The sequence below is a fragment of the Salmo salar genome, chromosome ssa12, assembly GCF_905237065.1.
Source record: "Salmo salar chromosome ssa12, Ssal_v3.1, whole genome shotgun sequence".
Lineage (NCBI taxonomy): Eukaryota > Metazoa > Chordata > Actinopteri > Salmoniformes > Salmonidae > Salmo > Salmo salar.
Window position 1 is genome coordinate 23,015,963 of NC_059453.1, and position 19,317 is coordinate 23,035,279.

The 19,317-nt window shown below is 46.8% G+C and overlaps 1 protein-coding gene across 19 annotated transcripts in view; it reads right to left on the reverse strand.

Moving 5' to 3' along the window:
- Positions 1-19,317, reverse strand: part of LOC106590752 (nuclear factor 1 X-type) — a 162,513-nt gene that overhangs the window by 122,692 nt on the left and 20,504 nt on the right. The window contains exon 1 of one of the 19 annotated variants that reach the window (XM_045691076.1): positions 16,801-17,085. The exons of the other annotated variants lie outside the window; for them this stretch is intronic. Within the exon in view, the coding sequence (XP_045547032.1) occupies positions 16,801-16,845 (45 nt within the window). The 5' untranslated portion in view covers positions 16,846-17,085. Of the gene's footprint in view, positions 1-16,800; positions 17,086-19,317 lie in introns of those variants that run through there. 19 annotated transcript variants of the gene reach the window in all.

The following is a 19,317-nucleotide window of genomic DNA, read 5'->3' on the forward strand; positions in this document are numbered from 1 at the left end:
ACGCAGACCATAAAGGGGGATAGAGAAGGATTAAGAGGAGGCACATTTCCATAATATCTGATTCCTCAGATAGGTACTTGGCTCGTAGCACTAGCTCCCTCTAAGTAGTATAATATGGTCTGTGTCCCAAATGGCACCCTATTCCCTGTATAGTGTGCTACTTTTGACCAGAGCCATATGGGGCCCTGGTCTAAAGTAGTACACTATATAGGGAATAGGGTGCCCTTTGGGACACAGCCGTGGTTTTGATGCATTAGTATCAGCATTCCTTCACATCCCGTAAAGAAACTCAATATGTTTGTATCAGCCATTTTAGTCTGGAGGGGTAGACAGTGGAGTCAGACAGGTTGGAGAACCAGGTAGGGTTTAACATAGAGGCCGACTGGGGAGGGAAGTTGGGTAACTGTCCTGGGAATGAATGACATTCCGTTCTTAGACAATGGACTGGCAAATGGAGAAATAGTTGTTAGAACGGCTAGACGGGCTGATTTCCAAGGAAAGCTAGCAAAGTAGCTTTTTAGTTTGACAAAATCTGAGATAAGACCCATGGCTCGCTCTTACTGAGAGAGAGAGAGAGAGAGAGAGAGAGAGCGGGTTTGTGTGATATTGTGTGTGTGTGTGTATGTGTGTGTGTGTGTGTGTGTGTGTGTGTGTGTGTGTGTGTGTGTGTGTGTGTGTGTGTGTGTGTGTGTGTGTGTGTGTGTGTGTGTGTGTGTGTGTGTGTGTGTGTGTGCAGATATCTCCTGTACTGAGAAAACTCTGAGACACAGAGACAGTGAGCAGTAGGTTACAGTACTTACTCTGGTCCAGGTCAGCATTTTCTCACCTGTGTAAAAGGCCTGACTACACACTGCCACGCTATGAATCACACACACACACACACACATCCCAACCCCACAAACACACGAAAGGAAAATCTAGACGTAATAACAAATTAAATGGGATGTTTTACGTCATTCCGATATTTGTTTAAAAGCGGTTGAGTATTCACTTATAAACCTCCCGTAAAGCCTCCAACTCAAAAGTCCTCTGTTTGGAACACGAGAGAGAACATCCAAACAGTGTAAATTCCCATTGCTGGGAAAAGGATCGGCCCTATTCCAGAATCCATAACATCTGAATATGAAAAGAAAGACATTGAGCGCAACCGGGAAAACACAAACTGCCGGGAACTAGTTCGATGCTCATTGGAGATGTATGTTTTCCCTCCTCCATGGTTGCCTCCCAAATATCACCCTATTCCCTATATAGTGCACTACTTTTGACCAGGGCCCATAGGGCTCACAAACTCCCACTACTCTCACTGAGCTGGCTTGTTGTCGCCCCTGTTCCAGTTAACACACCACAAGCCAGAGAGAGTACCGCAAGAATGTCTAAACCAGCATCATTAGGCCTGTGTGCTCTAAACACACACCTTTCCCCTGAGTCTGGAGCCCTGGTGTGTGTGTGTGTGTGTGTTTTTGTATGTGTGTGAGTGTGTGTGTGTGTGTGTGTGTGTGTGTGTGTGTGTGTGTGTGTGTGTGTGTGTGTGTGTGTCTTTAAGTCAATAAACACAAACATATCACCATCTCCCACCCAGCCATCTGCCTCCCTAGTTGTAGCCACCAGCCGCCGGCCCCCCAATACCGCCAACCGCCCTCACCACCGCACCACAGTTAACCAGCCGTGTGTGTGGTGAGAGAGGGGGCTCCAAAAGTCTTTCACTCGAGGGTCCGACCCCCAGTTGAAGAGTTGCATGTGTGTGACTGTGTTGAAATTCCACAGGTGAGATTGGTCCAACTAAACTAGGAATAATGTAAGGAGTGTAACAATGGAAAGAGTTAGAACTGAGTCTGTGGTAAAACCTTCTAATCCACATCTGCATGTGTTTTACTACGGTTTCACATTAACTTACAATTACCTCTCAGCACATGTTTGTGTGTGTGTGTGTGTGTGTGTGTGTGTGTGTGTGTGTGTGTGTGTGTGTGTGTCTCTTCCCCAATCCATATGGGTTTTATCAACCGTCATCACGGACAATTTAATAACAGTCATCATCAGAGTTGACTGATTCGTACCATGTTATTTTGTAATTGTCAATATGTCTGGCAGGTGGTTGATTTTAGAGCAGCGGTAGGTAACTAAATTCAGCCTCGGAGGGTCGGGGGCCCCGAAGATAATTATATTCATTTGTACACTGCGGATTTACCACAACTACATGTAAGCCCAAAAAGAGATTGTATTAGAAAATGTCAATCATTTCATACTTTGATTACTTTGAGACACAATCACATTTCTTTCTTTTTTTATTCGTGGGAATACCTGGGAAAATATGTGCTTTTTAGATTTTTTTTGCTGAATTCCAAACAAATATGTTTTTTTTGTGTGTTTTTTTTTACTAAACTTTGGCAGGCCAAAAAGAATCCCTCGCGGGCCCGTTTTGACCCACGGGACGCCTGTTGCCGACCCATGTATTAGAGCCTTGTCACAAGTATCTTCGTCTTCTGACGATAATGCGAAATCGTCATCAGAAAAGGTAGTCTGGCAACTCGGGACAGTCTGGGCAGTCTGGCAACTCGGGACAGTCTGGCCACTCCGGCAGTTCAGGGCAGTCTGGCCACTCCGGCAGGTCAGGGCAGTCTGGCCACTCCGGCAGTTCAGGGCAGTCTGGCCACTCCGGCAGTTCAGGGCGGTCTGGCCACTCCGGCAGTTCAGCGCAGTCTGGCCACTCCGGCAGTTCAGGGCAGTCTGGCCACTCCGGCAGTTCAGGGCAGTCTGGCCACTCCGGCAGTTCAGGGCAGTCTGGCCACTCCGGCAGTTCAGCGCAGTCTGGCCACTCCGGCAGTTCAGGGCAGTCTGGCCACTCCGGCAGTTCGGCGCAGTCTGGCCACTCCGGCAGTTCAGGGCAGTCTGGCCACTCCGGCAGTTCGGGGCAGTCTGGCCACTCCGGCAGTTCAGGGCAGTCTGGCCACTCCGGCAGTTCGGGGCAGTCTGGCCACTCCGGCAGTTCAGGGCAGTCTGGCCACTCCGGCAGTTCAGGGCGGTCTGGCCACTCCGGCAGTTCAGGGCAGTCTGGCCACTCCGGCAGTTCAGGGCGGTCTGGCCACTCCGGCAGTTCAGCGCAGTCTGGCCACTCCGGCAGTTCAGGGCAGTCTGGCCACTCCGGCAGTTCAGCGCAGTCTGGCCACTCCGGCAGTTCAGGGCAGTCTGGCCACTCCGGCAGTTCAGCGCAGTCTGGCCACTCCGGCAGTTCAGCGCAGTCTGGCCACTCCGGCAGTTCAGCGCAGTCTGGCCACTCCGGCAGTTCAGGGCAGTCTGGCCACTCCGGCAGTTCAGGGCAGTCTGGCCACTCCGGCAGTTCAGGGCAGTCTGGCCACTCCGGCAGTTCAGCGCAGTCTGGCCACTCCGGCAGTTCAGGGCAGTCTGGCCACTCCGGCAGTTCAGCGCAGTCTGGCCACTCCGGCAGTTCAGCGCAGTCTGGCCACTCCGGCAGTTCAGCGCAGTCTGGCCACTCCGGCAGTTCAGCGCAGTCTGGCCACTCCGGCAGTTCAGCGCAGTCTGGCCACTCCGGCAGTTCAGCGCAGTCTGGCCACTCCGGCAGTTCAGCGCAGTCTGACCTCTCTGGCGACTGTTGACTGGCGGGCAGCTCTGACGACTGTTGACTGGCGGGCAGCTCTGACGACTGTTGACTGGCGGGCAGCTCTGACGACTGTTGACTGGCGGGCAGCTCTGGTGACGACTGTTGACTGGCGGGCAGCTCTGGTGACGACTGTTGACTGGCGGGCAGCTCTGGTGACGACTGTTGACTGGCGGGCAGCTCAGGTGACTGTTGAGTGGCGTGGCTGGGTTGACGCACTTGTAGCCTGGTGCGTGGTGCTGGTACTGGGCTTACCAGATTATGTACACGCACCTCCAGGCTAGTGCGGGGAGCGGGAACAGGACGAGTCGGACTGGGTTGACGCACTTCTGGGTCCGCACGAGAGACAGGAGCTGGAAACCCAGGGCTATGGAGGCGCACAGTCGGTCTCGATCTTACCTCCTGCACAACCCGTCTTGGCTGGATGGAACTAGTAGCCCTGTACGAGCGGGGTGCTCGTACAGGGCAGACTGGGCTGTGCAGGGGCCTGATGGTAGCCGTGCGTAGAGCGGGAGTTGGGTAGCCTGGTCCTCGGAGGCGTACCGGCGACCAGATGCGCTGCGCAGGCATCCTCCTACCAGGCTGGATGCCCGCTCTAGCACGGCACCTGCGAGGGGCTGGAATAACGCGCACCGGACTGTGCGTGCGTATGGGTGAAATAGTGCGCTCCTCAGCGAAACATAGCGCTCTCCACCCCATACGCTCCTCCATATAACCACGAGTAGCTGGCTTCCGGCTCTTCTTACGCCTAGCCAAACTACCCGTGTGCCCCCCAAAAAAAAATTATTGGGGGTGCCTCTCGTGCTTCTCCCTCAGCGCGTACTTGGCCTCGTACCTCCGCCTCTCTGCCTTGGCTGCCTCAATTTCCCACTGCGGGCGGCGATAATCCTCAGCCTGGTGCCAAGGTCCGGCCCCGTCCAGAACTTCCTCCCAGGTCCACTTCTCCCGCCAGTCCAACTCGAAGTCCCTCTGCTCCTTCCTCTGCTGCTTGGTCCTTGAGAGGTGGGTGATTGTTCTGAGTTTAGCCTTGTGCCTTACCAGACTGTCTGTATTTCGTTCGGTCACTTGTTTTGTTATTTTGTACGTTCATTTTGGAAGTTAATAAATCTCAAGATGAGCATACACATACCTGCTGCGTTTTGGTCCTCCATTTCCAACGACAAGCGTGACAAGCCTAATATTGGAAGTAGTCTGCAATCAGATTGAAAACAGCAGCAGCAGGCACCTGAATCTAATTCATTTAACGTGACCCTTCTTGAACAACATTAGACCCATCACCAAGCATCGATGTGTAGAGGAAAACGTTTGGGCCAATGGAATTTATTCACACGGACAGCCAGAGAATCACGACAATAGCCATTAAGGAGATGTGGACGCATGTATTGTGAGGCCTGGACTCGCACAAACTCAAGATAGTGTCAGTCACATCAAAACCAAAAGAGTCTGCGCCTGCGTCCCAAATGGCATCCTATTCCCTCTATAGTGCACTACTTCTGGCCAGAGCCTCTATAGTGCACTACTTTTGACCAGAGCCTCTATAGTGCACTACTTTTGGCCAGAGCCTCTATGGTGCACTACTTTTGACCAGAGCCTCTATAGTGCACTACTTTTGACCAGAGCCTCTATAGTGCACTACTTTTGGCCAGAGCCTCTATAGTGCACTACTTTTGACCAGAGCCTCTATAGTGCACTACTTCTGACCAGAGCCTCTATAGTGCACTACTTTTGGCCAGAGCCTCTATAGTGCACTACTTCTGACCAGAGCCTCTATAGTGCACTACTTCTGACCAGGGCCCATAGGGTGCCATTTGGGATGCAGACCTGACCCATCTTGTCAAACCATGATTAGTGCATATTATGGGATGAAAGCGTTGACGTGCCAATACTGTCAATGTGTGAAGTGAAAAGCAGGTCTGTTCACCGCTGCACGGCCTGCGGCCTCATAGTCCCATTTTCAAACACACCTGTATGCACGCATTCACACACACTTATCTGTATGCGGGAAGAAGAAGCTTTCGTAAATTAATATTCAGCCCAGCGGCTTTGGATGTACAGTGCAGTACGTTGCCATGGCGTTTCGCATCACACAACAGGATTCTGATTTAACTGTATATATAAATGAACGAATGAATCACAGAGGGTCTGACTTACTCTACGAGCATCCTGATCACTTGGCCAAGTCACTGTGAAGAATCCAGAAGTCTCCTCTTAAGTCTATCTATGCAAATGCTGCTTTCAAAAAGTATGCTTGAAAATGAACAAATAAACAGATGAAAAACAGAAAGAAAGGAAAGAAGCTAATGTTACAATAGAGTTCCAGCTAATTGTGATGTGACCTATTGATGTGATGGTCTGCAAGTGCTGCAGACTGGCCACAAAGAAGTCTCTCTCTAATACAGTACACACACTCATTCTCCCTCTCTCTGTTTCTACACAGACACACACACAGACACACACACACACGCACTCTTTCTCTCTCCCTTCACACACAATCTCTTTTCCACACAGGCCTCTCTGACTCCCTCTGTGTGCTCACAGCTGTGGATCTTGTACTGGGTTCACCTAAGGTAAAGATATGGTATATTACGTAATGGCTTATAGATTTTTCCACCCCTGGAGGGCAGCCAAAACCCTCCTCCTCTCTCCAGAGGAGTGAGAGCAGAGAGTTAGAGAACACTTTGTTCTACTGAGACTGGCTGACTGTACTGTCCAGGCCTAGCCCAGCCTAGTACACTTCTACTACAGTGGTAGGAATCACAGGACGGTTTTCAGTACGAAAAGTACTGGACTGACTGACAGAGAGAGAGAGGACAGAGGGGGGGGACAGAGAGAGAGAGAATGGGGAGGGACAGAGAGAGAGAGAGGGGACAGAGAGAGAGGGGGGGACAGAGAGAGAGAGAATGGGGAGGGACAGAGAGAGAGAGAGGGGACAGAGAGAGAGGGGGGGACAGAGAGAGAGCGAGAGAGGAAAAGAGAGAGAGGGAAAGAGAGGGAGAGGCAGAGAGAGACAGATAGAGGGGGGGCAGAGAGAGGGAGAAATAGAGGGGATAGAGACAGAGAGAGGGGACAGAGACAGAGAGAGAGAGAGGGGACAGAGACAGAGAGAGAGAGAGGGGACAGAGACAGAGAGAGAGAGAGAGAGAGAGAGAGAGAGAGAGAGAGAGAGAGAGAGGGGGGCAGAGACAGAGAGAGAGAGAGAGAGAGAGAGAAAGAGAGAGAGAGGGGACAGAGACACACAGAGAGAGAGAGAGAGAGAGAGAGAGAGAGAGAGAGAGAGAGAGAGAGGGGACAGAGAGAGAGAGAGAGGGGGGACAGAGACACAGAGAGAGAGAGAGGAGGACAGAGACAGAGAGAGGGGACAGAGACAGAGAGAGAGGGGACAGAGACAGAGAGAGAGAGAGAGAAAGAGAGAGAGGGAGAGAAAAAGAGTGAGAGCTGCTCTATATTGATATGACTGTCTAACATGCCTACAGCATTAGACGCTCCTGTCAACACCTCCCCATGCAAACGCTCCTCACTTGTCCCTGTGGTACAAACACACTAAAATAAATGACCTTCAGAGTGTGTTGTGTCATGCCAATGTAGTGAAGCACTGGTACTCTAGACCTATGGTATCCTATGAGCCACGATCAGATCAACTGGCAAAGGGTACTGTATTACACATACACTAACCTATATCTAGCTGTATGGTTGACGAATGCTTGTTCCAACCACAGGACTAAATAGAAAATTAATCATATACATGTATCTCTATGGTCCCATCAAACAGGGATCAAACCAGTCAGGCTGTTCTACCTGCTTCATATGCTGTGTTATTACTTATTCACCTAGCAGCTAACCAGTCAGGCAGTTTTACCTGCTTCATATGCTGTGTTATTACTTCTTCACCTAGCAGCTAACCAGTCAGGCTGTTCTACCTGCATCATATGCTGTGTTATTACTTCTTCACCTAGCAGCTAACCAGTCAGGCTGTTCTACCTGCTTCATATGCTGTGTTATTACTTCTTCACCTAGCAGCTAACCAGTCAGGCTGTTCTACCTGCTTCATATGCTGTGTTATTACTTCTTCACCTAGCAGCTAACCAATCAGGCTGTTCTACCTGCTTCATATGCTGTGTTATTACTTCTTCACCTAGCAGCTAACCAGTCAGGCTGTTCTACCTGCATCATATGCTGTGTTATTACATCTTCACCTAGCAGCTAACCAGTCAGGCTGTTCTACCTGCTTCATATGCTGTGTTATTACTTCTTCACCTAGCAGCTAACCAGTCAGGCTGTTCTACCTGCTTCATATGCTGTGTTATTACTTCTTCACCTAGCAGCTAACCAGTCAGGCTGTTCTACCTGCATCATATGCTGTGTTATTACTTCTTCACCTAGCAGCTAACCAATCAGATTATTTTCCGGCACTACGGCTTTCCTGCAAATCTTCACATCAACTGTCTGCACTGGATATATATATATTTATAACATATCTGACAGTGAAGCTTCTGTCTGCAAATTCTCTTCAGTTTACTAATACATGATACAGTGGTTAGAGAGCTGGGCCAGTAAACGAAAGGTCACTGGTTCGAATCCCCGAATCCCCGAGCCGACTAGGTGAAAAATCTGGCCAGGTACCCTTGAGCAAGGCACTTAACCCTAATTTCTCCTGTTAGACGCTCTGGATAAGAGCGTTTGCTAAAAGACAAAAATGCAAATCGTATCGTAACACGTGACGCAAACATTGTATCAAGCACCTGATGGAGACGGCGATAGTAAGTAGAAAATCCTTTGAGACGGAGGATTTAGTCAAGTCCTTTAATGGGACGGAGCATCTCTGAACTGAGACATGGTTTTCACGGCTGACTGCCTGGTTTCAATCCTGTCAGAACGATCCACAGTACAGTTTCTTGGCTCACTTCTACTGAGAAGAGCGTGACATCTATTCGTTTAATAAAACCCTTTTTCTTCTATACTAAACGTCTCCCACCAGATTTAGCAAGGGCATTTTCCCCATAAAATACATAGCTATATAATATAGAAATGCATTCATAGAATTGCTTACCAGCCAGGGGCATTTCTCTGACATAGAATACATACAGAACACACTATACATGGACTCAATAGAACTGGTGTTGCAGAAATGAAGGGAGAGGATCTATACATCTAATTGGCGCTGGATGCTTGGACATACAGTGTCTAGTCACTCTAATTCTACATATAAAATACATATAGAATATAAAAACGCATTCAACAGATCTGCTTTGTCAGAAATCAATGCCTGTACATTGATCTAGCGGCTCTAAGTAGATCTGTCTGTACTGTGTATGTGTGAGTGGTCTGTGTATGTGTGAGTGGTCTGTGTATGTGTGAGTGGTCTGTGTATGTGTGAGTGGTCTGTGTATGTGTGAGTGGTCTGTGTATGTGTGAGTGGTCAGTGTATGTGTGAGTGGTCTGTGTATGTGTGAGTGGTCTGTGTATGTGTGAGTGGTCTGTGTATGTGTGAGTGGTCTGTGTATGTGTGAGTGGTCTGTGTATGTGTGAGTGGTCTGTGTATGTGTGAGTGGTCTGTGTATGTGTGAGTGGTCTGTGTATGTGTGAGTGGTCTGTGTATGGATGCATGATGTGTCAAATCCTCTTTGGAGAAAAACCCCACAAGTAACTAAGAGCTTTCATTTCACGGTTAACCGCCTTGTCCCATTCACTGGGTTAGCTACCCGACGAAACACAGAAGAAACGGAATAAAAGAAAAAAAACACCAACGGGTGAGGCAGGGGGAGGAGGGGGAGGGAAACAACAACTCCTCCAGAGTTGAGGATCCTTCCCAAACGTTGCTTTCTCTTCAACAGAGGCGAGTCGACGAGGAGAAGAAAGTGGAGGGAGGAGGAAGTAAAAGAAAATGGGAGTCTCTTCTCTTCCAGGGCAGCTGTCAGAGAACCTCTTCTCATCCCTCACTCCTCTCATCCTTCACGTCTTTCATTGCGTCTTTCCGTTATCACGTCTTCTGAAAGTTGTCTCCAACTTGGCAGAATCACAGACTTTGGCTGCGTCCCAAACGGCAACCTTTTCCCCGTAGGCCCTGGTCAAACGTAGTGCACTGTTTAGGGAATAGGGTGCCATTTGGGACACAACCCTCCCTCCTTACCTTATGTATGTTCCTGGTTGGTAGTTGGCAAACGCAGGCTGGTCTGTCTGTTTACTGTGTGGCCTCAGACTCAGAGGCTGCCTCACAAATGGCACCCTATTCCCTAAATAGTGCGCTACTTTTGACCAGGGTCCATAGTGCATAATGTAGAGAATAGGGTACCATTTTGGAAACAGCCAGAGTCTGTGGCCTTCATCTATCTACACCGTTTCATTATTGGTATGTGTGTACATTTGGTTCTGATGTCTGATAGAATGTAATACCCTGCAGAAGGAAGTCATGAGTGAATTGAATGACAAGGTTTTTCAGAGTTCGACACTTCATCTCTAATCTTTAAACTAAGCAAATAGGTGCCTTACAATGAGCACATTTCACATTGAATATAAAATGTATTTTGTCATGGTGAGATTGGCTTGGCTAAGGAGAGGAGGGTACGGCTGTTTGTCATCTATTCTTCTCTCTATCGTAACTTCTTCCCTCCACCACAATCCTCACTATGTATATCTGGAACGTGTGTGTGTGTGTGTGTGTGTGTGTGTGTGTTCCACAGCAGTATATCACAGACCGCCACCAGACCGCTGTAGGGGCTGCCTGCTACCACTGGCCACGGCTCAGCCAAAATCTAATCCATGCTGGGGGGTTGGGGTGTTATACACAAATACACACTCTCTCTCTCTCACACACACACACACACACACACACACACACACACACACACACACACACACACACACACACACACACACACACACACACACACACACACACACAAACACACACACACAGGGGACAGTCAGCAACCTATTATCCTGTGCTGCATGGTGATTGTGGAGCGGCAGCGGTAAAGTGTGGTAAATCCATTTTCCATGGGCGGTCAGGAAGACTGCACAGATAAACAGATGAACAGAGGATGGATTTAACTCGTCTTCCTCAAAGGCAGGAGGAGAGGAGATGCACCCGGCCCCCGGCCCCTGGCCCCCGGCCCGGGATGAGAGATATAGTACAAGGTATCCTACAGGACTTCAGCTAGCTGGGACTTTAGTGCTTGCATCATTAGGTTACCAGTGGTAGAGATGGAGTATTCTGTTTCAATGTGTCAATGTATATATGCATGTACATTCTTTCTCATTATGCATACAGTATAGTAAATGTATATACATGTATTAATACATGGATGCGTACAAGCGTGCATAAACACATACAGTAAATGTACACATTTACAAGCACTGCAGTATATATAACAGACATAGTCCTATACACATAGAACATATGTACTAGCACAGAGCCCACCAGGCAGAGCTGACCCCAGGCAGAGCTGACCCCAAGCAGAGCTGACCCCAGGCAGAGCTGACCCCAAGTAGAGCTGACCCCAGGCAGAGCTGACCCCAAGCAGAGCTGACCCCAGGCAGAGCTGACCCCAAGCAGAGCTGACCCCAGGCAGAGCTGACCCCAAGCAGAGCTGACCCCAGGCAGAGCTGACCCCAGGCAGAGCTGACCCCAAGCAGAGCTGACCCCAGGCAGAGCTGACCCCAGGCAGAGCTGACCCCAGGCAGAGCTGACCCCAAGCAGAGCTGACCCCAGGCAGAGCTGACCCCAGGCAGAGCTGACCCCAAGCAGAGCGGTGTCCTCCATTAGCCTGGGGGAGATGAATTAAGTAACCAGAACACAATGTAGTGCAGGGTGTCACCCTGCCAGGCAGCACCGGGGCATTCTACCCATCCATCACCCCAAACCCTATGCCTATTCTCAGCTCCACCATCATAGAAATACAACGACTAGAATGGGCACCTCCATTCAAGTCAATATTCCCTGATAGGTGGAGGGGCTGCGGGTCCCATTCTAATAGTTATATTTCTATGTCCATCACCAGCTCCTGTCCCGGTATCGGTGTGGTGAAAAGTGACACCACGGCAGGAACGATGTTACCAGCATGTTACCGGATCAAGGGAGGCCACCTCGGCTTACACCAACACCACCGTACACCCCAGTCACCATCCGGTGCTGGTGTAACCAAAACCCACCGCTGACGCATGAGGTCCCTGGAGGACAAACTGGGTGAGAATAACTCACACTACTGACAGACTGATCGCCTGACATCAGGACTGAGGCCTATCTATCTTTACCTGACGACTCAAACTGAATTCTTCCGCTGCTCTATGTTAGCTACATACTTCAGTCTGAGACTGCCATCATTGAAGTCGTTTGTGGTGATGTCAAAATGAGGAGTGTTGGACAAAACAAAGTCATCAGCAATTGGATCCTTTCTAACCAATCAGAGTATCAAAGCCAGTGATGAATTTTCTAAAAGCTGCTTTACCCACATGTATTTCTGGTGCTGGCCCAACCCATCGGTTTCTGGCACCAATCAGAATGGTTAGAATGTGTTTGCGTTCTAGGGGAGGTACTCAGAGGTACTCAGATCCAGACTCATTGCAGAGAATAAACTAACGTTCATGGTCGTGGCGTAGTATTTGGCTGGAGCAAGGGGTTTGGGTAGCCAGGCAATATCTATCTACCACGGCAAGCTGTAACTTAAAAGTGAAGGCAAATTCATCTATTTGGAATAGTTGAAAAATGAGACATGTAACAAACATTTAATTTTGTGATTTCTCAACTGTTCCAAATTGATAAATTGCATAATAAATAAGGACATCATCATCAACTACTGAATCATTCATTGAGATGAATCAATAGTTTGGTGCTTCCAGTACTGAAGTGATGAAGGAAGGGGTTAACCTACAAGCATTGACAGCACTGGCTCCAGGCAGACATGACATCGCTTATGGCCTCAGGCCGCTTTAAAACTTTTAAAAAATGTCGCTCCACCCCACGGCAAAATGTGTACAATTGCAGGATATCTCGCTTAGGGCACCCAGAAGGCTAGAGCTGGCCCTGCACATTTATCCCTGTACGCTGACCTGCCCAAATCTCGTGGCAGCGCTTCCCAAACACACTAATATGGACACACATACTGCGGTGTCCTTGCTTTCCCTTCACACGCAATCAAACTACAACTACATTATTGTTTGAGAGATAATTATGACATCATCTCTATCACCAAACGTACATTTCCTAATGCTCACAGCTATGTTTGGCCTAAACTCATTTCTTTCTTTCAAGTCGACCATAACGCGGGCATTCATTGCCACACGCGGCTCAGTGCGTTTTAAGTAAGCCTACGCATTTGATCTTGAAATCAATTCTAAAACAAGTGGGGAATATACTAAACATAAAATATATAAATAAATAAAAATAAAAACATTAAATCGACCAACAACTAAACGCATATCCAGCAAGAGTTGCGTATTTTGTTATCAAGAGCAGCAGAAAACGTCATGGGTTGGCACTGTGCGTAAAAGGCAGACTGCGGAAGCCTCGTGAAAACGCAAGTAAATCCAGACTCGACGCAGTCTAGCCTGCACTAAACATCACATTTTCTGGGAAACTTGAGTGGAGACTGAAGCAATAATTGATATCCAAACACATTACATAAAACCTTTATGCAAATGGTTCCCTCCTCTCCCTACAAAAAAAAAGCATAAAACAGTGCCATATTCCTCCTCAAAAACCCTCCCAGCGCCACTTTGCAAATGTACTGATTTGGCTATCCATACTTCGCGTCCATTACGCGTCATGCCCAAGGTCCCTCACCTAATCATGTCCATTCCAACAAAGCTTTTATCCTCATTAATAATGTATCACTGATTGTTTACATTTGTTACCACATGTCCCCATTGCTGATTGTTTCATTATTAACAACATGGTTAAATCAAAGAAAATGTAAAGACAATCTCCAGACAAAATGGTTGATTCCGGAGGAACGCGAGGATAATTCCCGCGGGTGGGTGGTATGATAAGCACACACACACACTCTCTCTCTCACTCACCGGAAAACCAAGGCTAATTGGCCCTCTGAAAACTCCGCTCAACGCTTGCAGGGAACTTTTTAGTCAAAAGATCATATCGCAAGAATTTGCACAACTTGCAAACATATAATATTGGAACCGTCAAGAAAAATAAATCATGTATTTCCTTCCATATTCTCACTGCCAAATGATCTCCATAATGTCTTGAGGCCAAACAACTTTGACTGCCTTTTTATAATGCAAATACTGAATATGCTACTAGACTTAAATTAAATCAGATCATTATAACGCTGACAAATCAATTACTGGTGAAAAATATATCAGTCGCGAGGAAAACAAATCAGCTCACAGAAGCTTAACAAGATCAATATGTATTGCGCATATGGGCAGCATGCACGCGCATATGGGCAGCATGCACGCGCATATGGGCAGCATGCACGCGCTCGCCGCGCTGCTCGGCTCATGTAGGCGGATCTGTAGCCAATTAATTTTAATTAATGGAAAGAAAGAGAAACATGATGCGCGCGGAGCTCAACCCCATATGCACTTGGCTTGGAAATATATCTAAACTAAATATGCAGGTTTTGAAAGAAGTGCCCTGAATAAATGTATAGGCAAATAAAACAAACAAATTAAATAATGCCAAGTCTGAACTCTTACAAGCTAAATTACATTGACCCCAGCTGACCCATACGACAATATCTATCTTTAAAGAAATAATTAATGCTGTTTATGATTTTCTACTAGAAATACGTTTCTTTAAGACTGACATTACCTCCACAGTGATTTTAGCTGATGATTTGACTGTGTCTACTACAAAGAGCTGACCGAGAGGGCCTATATTTTCCCCCAGCCAAACATGCGGTTACTGTTCCTTAGGCCTAATTCTAAAACTGAACACTTGTTACAGAAAGTGAATAGAAATTACAGTGACAACAACACATTCAATTGTATGGTTAAAGTAGGCCATTAAGTCCAATAAAAATAACGAAGGGCATTCATTAATTCATGGAACTTCGAAAAACACTTGCAAAGCTGAGAAGCAAAGCCGCGTCTGGTAAAATAATATGGATTGCGTGAATTATCCTATTAAAATTAAGTCAGAGATGCAATTAAAAAATGTACAATTCGACCTCAGCCACAAGTAAGGCATATAGGCTATACTGAGAAAAGAGCTAAGGCCCCGTGACCTATAGGCCTACTGCACGGCTATATGGGCTATATTTTAGCATACAATAATAGTGGTAAAAGACTAAACAAAACAGAACATCAAGACACACACAGATTTTTTTTTAAAAAACGTTATAATAGTAATGCATTTTTAGAAGAGGTTGCCCTACAGTTTACTGCCTATGGGACCACCAAACAAAGGAAGAGAGTGAAACGAGTGCTGAGATTGTGACATTTAAGGCAATATTCAAATCTAAGTGTATAATAGGCCTACTGTCTGTCTGTAAGCTACTTCCGTCGAGCTTCAAGGGCCAAACAAGTTCGGTCCTGCCGGTCCTGCCCTGCACTTCTCAGTTGAAGGTGAAATTCGCACCGCTCCGTGCGCGCTCAAACGCTTTTCTCAGACGGCTACAGTGAAGTCCCAATATACACATCCAAATTCTTAATCAAAGTTGACATGTATTTTTTTAAGTAAATTAATAAAATAATATGTGTTCTGTTGTTATTTCATGTAAGCAGCATAGGCCTGCTGTCATGAGGCTACCAAACTGATTCCAGTAAAACGGGCCAGTAAATTGCACTGTGACCTAATTTTAAGATTTTCATCTGAAATAAATCAAACAGTGACTCAGATTAGTAATTTTCCATTTAGATAAATAGGCCTTCATATAATGCAATGACTTGTCAGCAACAAAACTGTTTCAAATGCATATACACATTAGCCCAGCATATGATCCAAAATCGCTTCCTTGTGTGCCATATTTTTTATTTCTAAAATACTACATGTTGTATCAGTATATAATTGTTAAATGTAGCCTACAATACTTTATTCTCCAACCACTGTCCACACATATCTGAATTCCAAACCAACGGAGGGAAAGGCCTCAATGTTAGGCCTATATTAATAAATACCACCTTACATTTACGCACAACGGCATTGCCATTTCATTTCTTGCCGTCCACAATAACCCCAAAAGTTATATCAAAACCAACACTCACTCATGTAGGCCTATGTATTCACCCGTATTCTGCCGTAAAGGTATCTCGTTAAACAAGCAAATGTCAACTAAAATAAAACAAGCAACCTTTACAAACGTTCTCATCAGGCCTATACAGTCAGATGTCAAAGGACTATAAAGTCCTCATAGTTAAATGGCATATTTCTCCCTTCATTGTCTAGGCGTGTGATGTTGCTTCAGTTGTGTGTCAAATTAAAGAAAACTATAGTCCGATAACTTTCCCCATACTCGATTACATACAAGGAATCTACAAGTATACGTGCTACAATTGTGACCCCCAACACAATCCAATACTGAGGGAAAACGGGCATGCATTCCCGCCGTCCTCCGAAATAATACACCTTTCCTTCTATCCTTATCAACCTAAAAACGACATTTATCGATTGGAAATGTAAAACTATATTTCAATTAAGTTCTGTGACAACAGAACAGAAGCCTAAAGCTGAGAGCCCGGGTACAGCTGTCGTGTGGGTTGAATGACAAGCACAGTGACAGTCGCTCAAACACCTCCATAGCCACCACAACTATCTCAACAAAGTTCGAAAGATCGTTCATTTCCATGGAAAAGCACTCCAAAACTAATACATTCAATGCTGGTTCTTTTACTTAGTTGATATTGTTGTGTAATTGTTGTGTTTTTAAATAGCTATAGGACAGCATAACAAGCGACCAATGTAGGAATAGCGCGAGCCCCATTCCCTCCTGAACTCTTCTCTCCCCTCCTTTTGATATAAAATAGATTCAGGAGAAGCGCCATTTTCTCTTCTAACCATGTGTAATGAAACGCACAAGAAAGCCTGTTGGAGAGATGCCATCAAAGGGGAAGAGGGACAGAGAGCGGAGAGAAGTCGAACACACCATCTGAAACGAGCGGATAGCGAAAAGGTCCCTAAAACCAAATTATTGACAAGCGGCACCGTACATGGACAACGACAACATTAAAAACCAACAACATCCGGAGAGCTAAAGTGGAGGCAGAATACCAAAGAAAAGTAGAGTTTTTACCTGTGTCAAGCAGTAAGGGGAGTACATGGTTATTTTAGAGTTCATAAAGTGGAATCTTATTCAAGTTGGATAGAAGTTGGAAGTCCGCTGCATGTGGTACTGCATTGCAAAACGCTCCGCTGTGCCGCTCCGCTCACTCTATGCTGTACCACTAACCCCGCCTCGAGAGCTGAAAGTGAAAGCCTACACAAACTTTGGGGGAAAAGTTTGTGAACTCTTTGTGACACACACTCCCCCCTTCTCTTTCCCTCTATTTCCCTATCAAATATTCAGATGTAAATCTTCGCGCTTTATAAAGATGTGATCATGTTGGAGTTGGATAGAGAAAAAATACAACTTAAAACATCAACCAACATTGACCGCAATTATAACGTTGAAACAGCTACTAACCCTGATCGTGCCAACTGCCAAGTCCTTACTTGCCATCATGTTTTAAAGTTGTCAATTGGTATTTCACTGGCTGCTAAAGACAGGTTGGTCAAATTACAGGGTCCCTCACTCATCATAGTCATGCACATTACCCATTATTAGTGCATTTGTGTGTGTGTGTGTGTGTGTGTGTGTGTGTGTGTGTGTGTGTGTGTGTGTGTGTGTGTGTGTGTGTGTGTGTGTGTGTGTGTGTGTGTGTGTGTGTGTGTGTGTGTGTGTGTGTGTGTGTGTGTGACAGGCATTTGAACATCTTTCTCACACACATAGTAATATAAAGTGTAGCCCACTCTAAAAATAGGGTATAGACAGCACCACTCCAATCAAACAGGGGTGGCCAGAACTTACAAACCGCACATCTCACAACTACCAGAGCCACTCAACATTACGTAAGCCTACCATGTCTTCTTCTGGTAGTGGGTATAATGTTCAATGTATGTACAGATGTAAGATCTTAATTCGACCTATATAGTCACAATACAAAATTATCAGGAACAAAAGGGTGATCAAATTAAGATCCTACATCTGTAAGTCACTTTGTATAAAAGCATCAGTGAAATATCCTATTACTGTATATATGTATAAGGGGACCTAACTACAGTACTACAGAACACCAAACCTCTTTAACCCCAGCCTTCTGTTATAGTCATCTACAGGCTAATAGAAAGACTGTTTAAGAGTCAGCCACAATTGGACTTGTGTTGTCTGAAGAGAACATAGTTCTGTTTTTAATCAACGACTGGCTGGCTGGCTGACTGACTGGCTGGCTGGCTTATCCTTAAACACCCTGGTCCATGTTCAGCTGGTTGATCATCTCGGGTCAACCTCACGTTCTGTATGTATAGCTGCAGGGAGAGCATATGATGCACACACACACACCCTGTCAATTACCCTGCTTCTCCTGCATCCCGCCAATTCACCCTTGAGGTGAGGTAGGAGAATGTGTTCAATTTGTATGTGTCTGTCTGTCTGTCTGTCTGTCTGTCTGTCTGTCTGTCTGTCTGTCTGTCTGTCTGTCTGTCTGTCTGTCTGTCTGTCTGTCTGTCTGTCTGTCTGTCTGTCTGTCTGTCTGTCTGTCTGTCTGTCTGTCTGTCTGTCTGTCTGTCTGTCTGTGTGTCTGTGTGTGTGTGTGTGTGTGTGTAGGGGTGCGGTTTTGGAGGGTTTGAAGTCACCCCGGAGCACAAGCGCCAAGTTGAGTTTTTGGGAGCCGTTGAAGCCCAGTAGATTTACGAGACCTCAGCCACATGCAGCACTGTGCATTAGGAATGCTATGCAGCCCCTACAGAACACACACACAACAGAGAACATGCACATATGCACGCACGCATTCATACACACACACACACCTACACACACTATGCTACACCACACTCTGTGGCCAATTAAAGAGAGCAGAAGAGACAGAAATAAAGATTGAGAGAATCAGAGAGAGAAAAAGTGAGGGGAAATCAGAGAGGGGGATCCAATTCCAAATCCCCCTCTCCTCACCACACCCTGCGGCACAGACCCAACCACTCCTAGTCTTTGTGCTCTGGCTCTCTCTCTCTCTCTCCCTCTCTCCATCTCCCTCTCTGGCTCTCCCTCTCTCTCCATCTCCCTCTCTGGCTCTCCCTCTCTCTCCATCTCCCTCCATCTCCCTCTCTGGCTCTCCCTCTCTCTCTCCATCTCCCTCTCTGGCTCTCCCTCTCTCTCTCTCTCTCTCTCTCTCTCTCTCTCTCTCTCTCTCTCTCTCTCTCTCTCTCTCCCTCTCTCTCCATCTCCCTCTCTCCGGCTCTCCCTCTCTCTCCATCTCCCTCTCTGGCTCTCCCTCTCTCTCCATCTCCCTCTCTGGCTCTCCCTCTCTCTCTGTGTCTCTCTCTCTTGCTCTCCATCTCTATCTCTCTTCCTGGCTCTCTATTCCTCTCTCTCTCTGGCTCTCACTCTTTCCCTCTCTCCTTGGCTGTCTCAATCCCTCTCTCTGGCGGTGACTCAAATGACACCCTATTCCCTATATAGTGCACTACTTTAGACCAGGGCCCATAGGGTTCTGGACAAAAGTAGTGCACTGTGTAGGGGATAGGTTGTCATTTGGGATGCAAACCATCTCTGTAT